General features: G+C 38.1%; 1 protein-coding gene across 5 annotated transcripts in view; it reads right to left on the bottom strand.

Annotated features, from left to right (window-relative positions):
* Nucleotides 1-12,161, bottom strand: part of MALT1 (MALT1 paracaspase) — a 38,581-nt gene that overhangs the window by 12,661 nt on the left and 13,759 nt on the right. For all 5 annotated transcript variants that reach the window (XR_010827468.1, XM_048079729.2, XM_048079730.2 and 2 more), the window contains 6 exons: nt 5,842-6,019; nt 4,417-4,491; nt 3,211-3,338; nt 1,794-1,943; nt 1,057-1,214; nt 160-285 (listed from right to left, as the gene is read on the bottom strand). Coding sequence is in view for 4 of the 5 variants with exons in the window: in XM_048079729.2 (XP_047935686.1) it covers nt 160-285; nt 1,057-1,214; nt 1,794-1,943; nt 3,211-3,338; nt 4,417-4,491; nt 5,842-6,019 (815 nt within the window). In the remaining variant the exon portion in view is untranslated. The remainder of the gene's footprint in view (nt 1-159; nt 286-1,056; nt 1,215-1,793; nt 1,944-3,210; nt 3,339-4,416; nt 4,492-5,841; nt 6,020-12,161) is intronic.

Raw genomic sequence — 12,161 nt, 5'->3', positions numbered from 1 at the left:
CCTTATAAGTAACTGGGATTTAGATCTGATATGTTGCGTATGTCTCCAGAACCTGTTACCTACCATGCAAACAATACGCAGCCAACTCAACAGAACTGCAAAGCAACATGATTAATCTATGCTATCTGAACAAACCTGTGAGGAACAATTTATATTAACCTTTAGTTTTTGCAGTGAACTTAGCCTGGTGTAGAGGCAGTGTTTGGGAAGGTCCTTTGATACTAAATAGCTTCCAGTTTCCTCGGGAGTTCCTTTATTGGCCTCTTTAGGATCCACATCCAGGTCCTATTGCAAGAAAGAAATGAGAACTCAGCTGAAGGTACAAAAGTTGTAGATCATATAACAGTTAGGAGCATTTATTTTTATAAAGTCAGCATTTGCTTCTTCTTAAAAGGAAAGAAAACACCCATCTTGGATTACTTGCAAAAGCTGCTGAAACCACTATTAGTCACAGGCAGAAGAGGTTATTTGTTTAGGTTACCCTCTTCTGCTGACGATTCCTTTGAAATCTGCTGAAGTACAGTACCATAACAGCAATTTTGTGGGCTACAGAGACACATCTTTATGCACATTAACTGAAATAATTTCTTCACAAAGCATCAAAAGTGTCCTGTTTATTAAACATCAGAAAAGGTTTCCTGCACCTAAGGAACTTCCAGTTTTGTCCTTCACCTTACTGCACTGAGCTGAGTAACACCAACGGAACCAGAAAGATCACCCAGGTGTAAAGAAAACACTAAATTCTAAGAAACCTTGTACTGCAAGGTAGACATGCTGTAGGCCCCAAAAGGAGCTATTGACATTTAACTCATTTAATTAAATATAACTACCTAATATTATAATGACAATAAAAAGGCAACTTTGAAAAAGATGACCACATATGAAAATACATAAAAATGTGTCACTGTATATGTACAGAGACAGTCATGTAAGCACCTGGTTTCAATATTTTAGATTCACTTTATTACAAAAGGTGCAGTTTGACATGGACAGACCTGACAGTTTTCAACTTCAGTGGAGGAAGATCACACCGAGACACCTACGGGAAGCACTTACAAGTGCGAAGTCTGTAACGTAGGCTCTGCAAACTACTATTTCAGGTGGCTTCTTTACTATTCGCGTGTAGATTATCATGACATTGGAAAACTCGGCTGCAAACCCCAACTGAATCTGAACACCACATTTGAATTCGAGATACATACTTTCTGGAAGCTCTGCAAGTAAATAACACATCATTACATTCTAAATAAGAATATGTATTTTCTATTATTACTCTTTGGGAATATTAAAAACCTTTAGAAGATACAGACCTTCTCCTTGTGTACTCCCTCTACCTATCGCTTTCATATCTTCTTTCCAATCTTCCAATTCCAAGGTTTCTTTCAAATCACCATGCAACTAGCAAGGCAACATCTAATGCTACTAAGATATAGAATACTGACCCAAGAATATGTTTACGTATCTGTAATCAAATCAGTAAGGTTAATACAGTATCCTATATTCAAGAGACACAGAGATAGCTTTATAATAAACTTTGAACGTGACAGCACAATAAATTTCAGGTTCACAACACAAACATTTATAACATCAGAACACACTAATGAACATCAAGATACGAACTTGAATTTCTTCAATTTCTATTCAGAAGTATGGCTTATGGACTAGAGATTATAAAGGATAATTAAATCCTCCTCTTATTTTTGAGGGAACTATTTTAGTTCAAGTGATGTAACATCCTAATATGACATTCCCACCATTCAAGTAGTATCACCTAAAGGTAGATCACACCATACCATGAGCTTTAGCCCACTGTAGGTTCCGTGCCATAGACTCTGCAGAAGATATGGTTTGTTGAATGGGATCAGTTAATGCCCTTTTCTCAGACAAACTGCTGCGGATCTCCAAAGCTTGCTTGCCTTTGGTAAGGTGACACTTGCCCATATCTAAAAACAAGATGCATAGTTTCTCTCAAGATCATTGCTGCTGAAATTCTAAATAAATCAACTACACCACTGCTACATTGTATAGCTGCTATGGTTATGACAGTATGAACACTTTGATACCAACTTGTAGTTTCAGAAGTACTCCTTTCAGTTATTTATTCATAAGATGTTGTGGATTAACCCTGGTAGATGGCTAAGCACCACACAACTGCTTGCTTACTCCCTCACCCACTTCCAGTGGGACAAAGGGAGAAGGAAAGGAAGCATAAAAGCAAGAAAGCTTGAGATAAAAATTAAAACATGTTTAATAAGGGAAGGAGAAGTGGAAAGAGGAAAAAAAAAGAAGCGATACAAAGGCACTCACTCACCACCACCACCCCTGCGTAGACCAATGCCCAGCTAGTTCCCAAGCAAAAGATAGCTAACTTCCCTAAACCTCTTCCTCTCTCTTATTGCTGAGCGTGACTGTATATGGTATGGAATATCTCTTTGGTTAGCTCAGGTCATCTGCCTGGTTGTATCCCCTCCCCACCTCTTGCGCACCCCCAAACCTATTCACTGTGGGGCAGAGTCAGGAACAGAGAAGGCCTTGATGCTGTGCAAGCACTGTTCATCATTTACATACAGCACTTTTAATGTGAACAATCCTCTGGAACATTTCCAAGTATCACCAGTGTACCACTGTACTCACTAAGACCCAGTATCTGGTAATGCTCATATCAGTTGTCTCATTGCCTGACACGATTTTTCCTCATGCTACCAAACGCGGACACACAAGCTGACTGAAACAACCAGTGCAGACACACTTCTTTTGAACAGCTGGAGCTCTCAAGCAGTGGGAGCACTATGTGCTGCATTTGTATTTTGTTTAGTGCAGTCCTCAGATCTTTTAGAGGCTGCCAGTTCTATGTCTTAACACAGGACTTATCTGCCTCCTATATTATCTCCCTCCTCACCCTCCTGTTTACTTGTTGGGAGAAGGACTTCCACTCCAAATTCCAACAGAAGCTGCCATCATGCTCTCAGTCTTTGCACTCTGAGTTCAAGCATGAGATAACGTCACACATCATGATATCTACAGCATGGGACATTAACCTGATAGTATAGACTAAGCAGTAAGAGATAACATCTGGAGAAGCACAGGGAAAATGGGTGCAGGCAAAGCTAAAGCAGTGTAACATTCGCCATGAGAAGAACGACAGTTAAGCAAAGAAGTTTTTAGTAAGACAGGCTGAGAAGACGGCTAGTGTAGTAAGCTGCAATTCACCTTCTGCAACCTCATCAAGCAGTACAGTAATCTTCTTGTCTTCTAACAGACGCTCCTTCAAGAACTTCATGAAAATTCCATTGGCCAGCCCTGACTGCTGAATCTCAAAAGCTTCTGCTCCCTGGCACCTACGAGAGACAACCAGTGACAAGGGAAAAAACAAACAAACAAACAAACAAACAAAACCAAAAACCACACTGCAACAGCTGTGTGACTAAGATCAACATGAAGACAAAAGGAGTAACATTTGGGAATGGGAGAAAGAAGCCCTTACACAGCAGGTTTAAGGTCAACCTGCTCTTCATTTGCACGCAACTAATCTGGGGAAGATTTCACTTACAACTAAGCCATAGACCAGAGGCAATATCAGCTGTTTATGTGAGAGGCTTGAATCGCTCATGGAAGACTTCACTAAAGCTCTTGACTATTTCTGTTCAATAGGTATTGCACATGACTTGAAAACTAATAGCGAGAAGTTATACAGATATCTGCAAAGTAACCTCTTCAAGCAATTTCATTTGCAGGTATAACTACGTATTATACCTATATGAATCAAAAAAGCAGGGACAGTCTACATGCCACTCTTCCAAAAACTGATTAATTTATCTAATATATACGTATACATTTTTTAATATAAATTTAACTTGCATTTGCAGAGGAGACATAACTGCAGAGGGTACAGCAGGTAGGTTAAAGTTAATCAGTCCCTCAACAGTACTTGACTTCCTGTACAAGTGCACAGAATGGTAAGTACCATTAGGAACACACAAGACATAACTCCCACTTCCCCATCAGCACAAACATTATGGGTTTGAGGGTAAAATTTGCTTTTTCATTCTGTGTGCTTTTAAAATCTCTAACAAGTAGTATTTAGATAATTATAGCATTCCTACAAGTAGCCATTAAAAATAATCAGAAATATTGTCCAGCAGTTTCTGATTTGCTGAATGCGGTTCTCTCACTGGCATTCCCTTATACCTGAATGGGAACATTAAATACCAGGAATATGTATGGATATCCATGATCAGTAGACCATGGAATCATTCAAAGAATGAAGTCAAAAAGATAGTCTGAGGATACAGATGCCAATACAAGTTATCAGTCCCTTAACACAGTTGGTATTTTCTGTAAAAGATTAGCTACAAAATCTCAGTGATATCTTCTGGCTTCAAAATATCCATAGCACAGCACGAGAAGCTTCCTTACGTGGCATATCCAAAAACAATGTTGGCTGTAACCTTCAGAGCATCTAAGATAAGTATAGTATCATCATATTCATTTCTGCAATAAACAAAAGAATATTTTGAGAACTAATAATAGTAACCAACTCCACAGTTGTTCAAAATATCAAACCAGCATAGTTTAGAAACGTTATTTTCTCCCACAGTTTTAGAGTCAATCCTCCTAGCTAGTCAATCCTCCCAGACAAAAATCAGCACCATCAACACTCTTCATGAAGACAAGTCAGAGACAGTCAAATATCACATGTTAACCAGATGAGGGAATGATGTATTAACCAATACATTGTTAGTTTGGCTAAAATCTCTGCAAAAATGTCTTATAACCAGCCACTTTAGGTTATAACGAAAACCGTATTCTGTCTTTCAAAACATGATGGTGTCTGTACAGTTAACATGAGGCTTATGCAGCTAATTGCACAGCAGATTGTGAACCTGAATTGGGTCACTAGCATTTCATTAGCAGTGAAGTTTAAAGACTCCACGAACATTAAAGCACTAGCAATTTTCCATTATGAAAAATTCCACAGAGACCAGTTTTCAGAGGTGCTGACTGAAAAGCTAATTTCAAGTGTAAGTTTAATAGGACATAGTATTCTCTGAACATGTAAAGAAAACAGCACTTCATTTAGAAAAAATGTGATGAACCAGTTGATTTTTAATTTCTAAATAAAGATACAACATCCCCAGCATAAAAGCAGTCCACCAAATTCATGCCTCTTAAGAGTTCTAAAATAACTACTTCACTTGAGCCCTTCTGTCAAATTAACATGCCTTTGATCATATGGATTCTCCTTCCTTCCTGTAATGATAAAGATGGTTAACGATGCAAGGGGAAAAGGGTCATTCTTCTTCTTTAAGATGCCTAATTTCACTTTTATCTAGTAACACTGATGCTTTATAATTTTTAAACAACAACCAAAAAAAGGGAAGAAATAGATGTCATTCAAATCAAGAGGCAAGCATCTGCACATAGAAATGGAAAGTCTAGTCCCCAGCTTCATATATCCATCCAAGGCCAAAGACAAAATAAACCTATGAATAAATTCTATTGACTTTAAAAAGGCTCAGGTGCAGGCTGTAGATTTTCAGAACCAGGAACGTTCAAGAACAGTGTATACTCAGCCCAGATTAAAGATTTCTCCTAAGCTTAAAGTCCAGCTTTCCCTCAAGATCCTTTGCTATTTTCCCAAAGCAACTGTTCAATTTCATTCATTCATTTTAAAAGTAGGCTGCATTTTAATCTCTTACTGCAGTGAATAAACTGAACTTCACAGCTTGTTCCTGAAACTACTATCATTATATTCTCTCCCCCTCTATCACGAACCAGAAACACCCCTCAAACATTTAACAATACTTCTCACTATTCATGAACTATTAGATTAGATTATACCTTTTCCGACACATATCCAACAGGAATACGTTGAGCCCCGTCTCTTTTTCCTGCATTAATTTGAGGATGTTTTGTACACACAGACAGTTTGCAGATCGGTAGGGATTTGGAGCATCAATAGGAACCATGAAACTGTTTCCATAGTTTTCGTAGCCATGGCCAGCATAGTACAACAAACCTGAGAGATCAAACAGATTTAACTGAAAACACAGCTCAAGAGTACACTGGAACGTTCCCATCAATTTTACCACGTTAAAAAACCTCATGCACACTATGCGTCTGCGGGAGATTAATATCCTTCAAGCTACTCAAAGTAGGTTTTTTGGTATCAATATGCCTTTGTTAAAACAGGAAGGAAGAGGAGGAGGAAAAAAAAAAAAGTAATATCAACTTCACAATGCGCAGAGAAGTGAAAAAAAAAACAATTTTCAACTCATGAAACAGAATCAATTAGATATTTATATCAATCACACAAATGAAGATAGCTAAATACTCTTAAAGTGCTTTAAGTAGAGTTATGACCTCTAACAGAAACAATCTGTTATCTACTATATATAACTCACAGATATAAGCAAGGAACCGTGCCAACTGTAAAACAGCTTCTCCACATGTGCAACTACAAAGCTTTGTATAGCTAAGAGTCAGTGCAGATTTTACAGCCAGAAAAGATAACCCTGAACAGTTTGGTTGGATTTTTTTTTTTTGTAGAAGGAAGAAATTGTCACCTTGCAAACTATTCTCTTTTCTTTTTAAACTTACTATTATCATTGGCAATTCTTAAAATTAGCTTAACAAGAAAAAAAGCAATAGCTGTTTTACACTATGACAGCATTTTTCAATTTTTTTTTTTTTAGATTTATAGGGGAAAAAAAATATTATTCAGTGGTTATGCTTGATAGGATTCCGGAGCACATTTATATTACCAAACTACCAACAACTCATTTTTATTTGATGACATCTATCTCTCTTTACAGTTGCATGAACCCATAACTCCTGTGCCTCTGCTAAACAAAGAATTTCTTACCTAGACACAACAAATTATCCTCCAATCATCTTCATGTGTCAATACGTAAGGCTACAGTAGTTTTGAAGATTTAAAATCTTCAAAAAGCACACAACAATTTTATATAAAGAAAATAAATCATGTAATTAAAAAAGCTCTTTGTAATTCTGAAAAGGGAACTACAATCTATAACTTAGATTTAATTCATATATGAATTAAAACATGAAACATTAAGGTCACATCAATTTGCAGTAAAATTAGACTATCTTGGAACTAATGCCTTCTTCTGCCAAAACATGCAGTTGCCAGAAGCTTGTATGATTCAATTAAATTTTCCTGTTGTCTGTTCCCAGTGCTGTTTTTGCTTATCAGCAAGTTTCATTTTTTAAGAGGAGTTTTTATTTATCTATACAAATAAGTCCATGGGTCAGATCTTTAATTAGTACATAGCACAGCAACTGAATCAAAGTCGGCAGAGACATGACAATTTATGCTAACTGTAGACATGGTCTTGTTATGCCTTTATTCCTACAAATTTCACAGCTGCTTTTAGTATCACAATAAAACTTGAATATTTACTAAAAACAAACCTCGCCCTAACATACTAAAAGATCAATATTCAATTCAGCTTGTGTAGGTAGGCATGCTACATGCTCTCCCTTTTCGTTACTGATAGCTACAGCAACTGAAAATACTTCTCTTGCACAGCCCTGCATGTCCTGTAAAGGAATACCAAGATATAACTATATCCCTTCAAACTAAGCCTTGCGTTTTCTTTTACTTGTAAGTTCTCAAGTCATTAGCACCTATGCCAAGACCTTGCTAACTGCTCCATTCAATCAGCAGTGCTCAATTTCTTTTTATGGGAAACTTGCATAGTCAAGATAAGCAGCAAGCAAGTGCATACAAGGTAAACTCCAGGACTTAAGGCTTCACTTCAAGAGCTTAATGGCTATTCTCCTTCCAAAGTCTTGGAAAATGACCTTTTAATTAAATCAAACTGTTATAAATGTCTAAAGGGCACAGAATTTTAAACGTGTGATTAAAACATTAGTTTCAAACAAGTTAAAAATGAAGCGCCACTGTCAATGATCTCGTGTCACGCCCTAAGTGAAAGGGACTCCTAAATTTCTTTTCCACAGAGTTTGGATCTGGACCTAAATCGAGGATGTATTTGAGATTATATATCTAAGCATACATTAGGTAAGTAATTGGACTGACTGAAGGAAACCAGTGTGTTAAACTTAAGAACATATCAGTGAGCCTTGCAAAAACTGAAAACAACTATGTTAAAATCAAGAAAAAAATTGCAGAAAAAACACAAAGGTAACATCTTTTAAATACTTCGATTTAAGTTTTTCAAGCCCAAATTAATCAGTTGTAGCTATGTTAAAACAGAACATTTACTTACGTTCCCATTGCCTTCTCATTGGATTGTTTTGCTTCCTAACAATGAAGTTAACAACTTGCTTTCTTTAATTAAGAAATCAATTAGAAAGGAATAGTGGATATGGACTATTGGAATATATTATACATGAAGCAATAAAATCCTAACAGTACTATTCCCCACAGCTAAAAGTTACCCTTTTCCAACATGTCCCGCAGATTACGCTAAATGAGGGCAAACCAAAGTCCGCTGTCAGATGGCTTCCTAACAGGACATGCCACCACTTTGAATGCAGACAATAAGTAACAATAGACATATGCACCTGTCCATCCAAAACAAGGAAATAACTGCTAAAGGCCTATGGAAACCCAGCACCAGATCTGCCCAACTCAACTGATGGCACGTGGACTTGGCTCACCTCACGGGAGCAGTGGCCAAGATGCCTGTACCATACAGCACCAACCCAGTCACTGCTCTAGCTGGTGACCTCCAGCTTTCCTCAGCTTTTTGCCTGCTGCCACTGGAGTTTGCACTGCAGCAGTCACGGCTCCATTCTCACGGGGCACTGTGCTAAGAATACCATGTTGTCTTTACAATAACAGAGAGAGAAAAAAATTGATGCCAACTTGAAGTTTTTTACTCCATGTGACTGCAAGCACCCTGAGGGCTGTTTCCTTCGCGTCAGATCGGCGAGGCTCTTGTAGCACACTCTGAATGGCAGCTGCAAATAAGCACCCGCCAACCTGCAAAAAAGCTCCGGAGCAAAGACAAGCATCCAGAGCTACAAAATACCTGGATAAAGCACCACAGATTCATGCCATTTCCACTCTCAGTTTTGGGACAGCTGTCCTCGACACCATTTGTGCAGGAGGAATTTTTTGTTGTTACAGAGCACTCAGAACACGAAGTCAAGCAAGCAAAAGTGCCTTGACCTTCATCCTACCGTAACATGAACTGAATACACAGAGACGCATGCTGTCTTTTTGCAGTAGAAAAAGTATTGGAAAGGGCATGAACACGATTTATCAGAGCGTTTTCTCAATGAATAGGAATATTTCAGAAATAACTACGTTTCTTTTTTTTTTTCTTCCATTGAGTAGACAACTGCAGCGTGGTTTTTGTTGATAAGTACCTTCAACAGTTAATCTGTTGAGCTCAAGATCAGAAATAAGCCTCTGCATACCCAGAGTAAGCAAACATGTTTGGAGGGCCTCATTAGACACTTTGGCACAACAATTTTAAGTAGGCTCAAGTTCCTCACAGACGTCAGCGTTTAAGTGATATCAGCACCTTTTTTTTTTTTTTTTTGTAAAGAAAAAAGCTGAACTACTATTAGTCTTTAAAACATATGGGTTTATGCTTTTGTCCTTTGTAGGACAGAATACTAATTGCACATTACATTTAAAACAACATAAACTAAGACATTAGAGGAGACCATCATCATCATGTTGTTTACTAGTCTTGCTCTTAAGGAACAATATCTGAAATGCCACTTTCCTGGCAGTAAGCAGCAATTACCCAATGTCATATTAGGCATCACAAGTATGTGTAACAAGGACTGAGCACAAGTATCTGCTATGCTTCTGTTTGGAGCTATGCCCACTAAAAACGCAATAAATCATCATCTATTTGTGCCCTGACAGCATCTTTTATATGCTTTAAGACATTAGTAGACACTATCCAGAAAGAACAAAGCGATCACAAAGTAGTTATTGTCAAACACTACTGAAAGAACACACTGCTTTTCTTTCAGAAATATCAACTTGCTGGGAAAATATAGCTGCCAAAACATGGCTTTTAAGAGCTTTCATATGTTGCTGGTGAGAAACTTATTAATGCCTTTCAGTACTTTATTTTCTAAATTCTTGTCAACAATTACAGAAAAAAAATGAGAAGGTGCAAGAATCTAAAAGCTCACTCAAATGCATGAGCACATCTATTCCCCAGGGTACAAAATGAGAAAACAGCTACCAGAAAGTCTACTAAACTTTACTGCCATAATTAGTCTCCATATCATACGAGTTTTGGCTCCGATGTAAATGCCCAAATGTCAGATCATCCAGTTCTGCACAGAGCATCAGGTAACACACCATTTAAAAAGTCATACTAAGAAATAACTTGACCTTGTGTTACAAAAAAGAATTGAACAATGTTTTCTTGACTGGATATTACTATAAAAAGTTCCACAATTTAAACAGTACAATTGGATGAGCTTTCTGATCTCTGTTCTAAAGGATTTCTAGTCATTTATGCAAACAGCATTTAGAAAAAATGACAAAGGTAGGGGCAGTCAGCAGCAAACTCCTCAGAGCCCACCAAAACATTTTTTTTTTCCAATCCAAGTTGGGTCATTGTAGGCCTTTTCCACCTAAGGCATTAAGGTTTTTTGCTGAGTGGATCGATTCCATCACATCCCAGCCAGCACAGCCACCAGTTCCACCCTTGTGCTTTTTCTCTCAAAGTCAGGCTTATTCATAAATTCTTTGTCTTGCCTAATCATCTAAGAATCAGTGCAGACCAGCAGTAACAACATGTATCAGACTTGATTGGTTAGTCTTCATCCCAGAAGACGGCAACTCCTATGCAATAGGTAGAGGACAGCTTAAAATTATTATTATGTTACAGGTATCTTATAAATAAATGTGACTCCAATTAACAAGAACATAGGGGAAAAAAAGAGATGTGTTAAACACACACCTTTCAATATGCTTAATTTGTACTCCTGTAACTTCAATACTGATAAGATGTTGCAGAACAATTATTAAAGTGATGGTGCAATTTAGAGGGCTGTTGCCTGCTTAAGCAGTGTAACTGTGTATTAAGTTTCCCACATAATGTGCGCAGAAAGGCTGAGTTTTACACTCTGCATTCAGACTGTCCACAAAGCTGTGAAACAATAGCTGTATCTGAGTTTGGAGTAGAAATTCAGGTTTGCAGAACTTTTTCACTCCCTCTTAAGGACTTTATGAAAAACTCTGTGCTTGCCAGGCCAGTGTCATGACAACTGAAAGAAACCTGCAATCCAAAAAATAAGGATTTCTACTTAACCTGAAAATTTGGCAGAAAGAGAAGAAAACAAAACATGATTCCCCCCCCACCCCCCCAACTCCCAACACACCTGGTATCAGAGTGCAGCTTACTGTCAAGGCAGAGAAAAGCACACCTCTTCCTCTGTTCTTTAAAGATCTGGTGAGCAAGGACTAAGAGAGCATAGCAGCCCCTCCCAAAGAGCTCCAGAAGGATGGAAGTCCAGAAGGAAAGAGCAGTCTGTAGACAGCCAGTAGAAAGACAGAGGATGAACAGAAAGGTCCCAGTCCCACGAGCAAGTTCAGAACATACTGCATGCTGTACTTCTGGCTGTTCCCCACTTCCTCAGCAGAAGTGCAAACTAGGAGTCCGAACACACCAAGGGGCTGGTCAACCTTAACCAAAACAGTAACTTGCAGGCACAGGAAAGGGGGAAGGAGGACAGAGAAGGTGTTTAAGAAGAAGGTATTTAAAAGGTCTCTTAAGAGCAGCATGGTCTGCTGTTCAAGACTACACGTAGTCTTGCATACTGCAGTTACACATTTTTGACTACTCTGCTACGAGCTCTTAGCCGTAACACAGTAATACAGAAGACACAGACCGTTCTTGCTCTTGCTTATAAGATCAGCAGAAATGTGCATTTTCTGCAGAGTACGTTGTCAAATACACTACACAGATGCAGCAGCTGTTGGCAGACAAACACACTGATAGTATCGAACACAGAAGTACACTGCAGTTTTAGGTGTAGTTAAAGAAAAAAGTTCAAAGATTTTATCTGTTCCAATAATAAAGTAACATTAATGCTTTTAAACCAAAGTCAAACACAGCCACCAGCATATCCTTTGACTTTTCCCACTCTACATACATGCTATTTGCAATGAAGTTTGTTTTATTGCCACATTC

Source organism: Anser cygnoides, chromosome Z (genome assembly GCF_040182565.1).
Source record: "Anser cygnoides isolate HZ-2024a breed goose chromosome Z, Taihu_goose_T2T_genome, whole genome shotgun sequence".
In the NCBI taxonomy this organism is placed as follows: domain Eukaryota; kingdom Metazoa; phylum Chordata; class Aves; order Anseriformes; family Anatidae; genus Anser; species Anser cygnoides.
The sequence above is the reverse complement of the archived record's forward strand: the minus strand, read 5'-3'. Positions and strand labels throughout refer to the sequence as shown.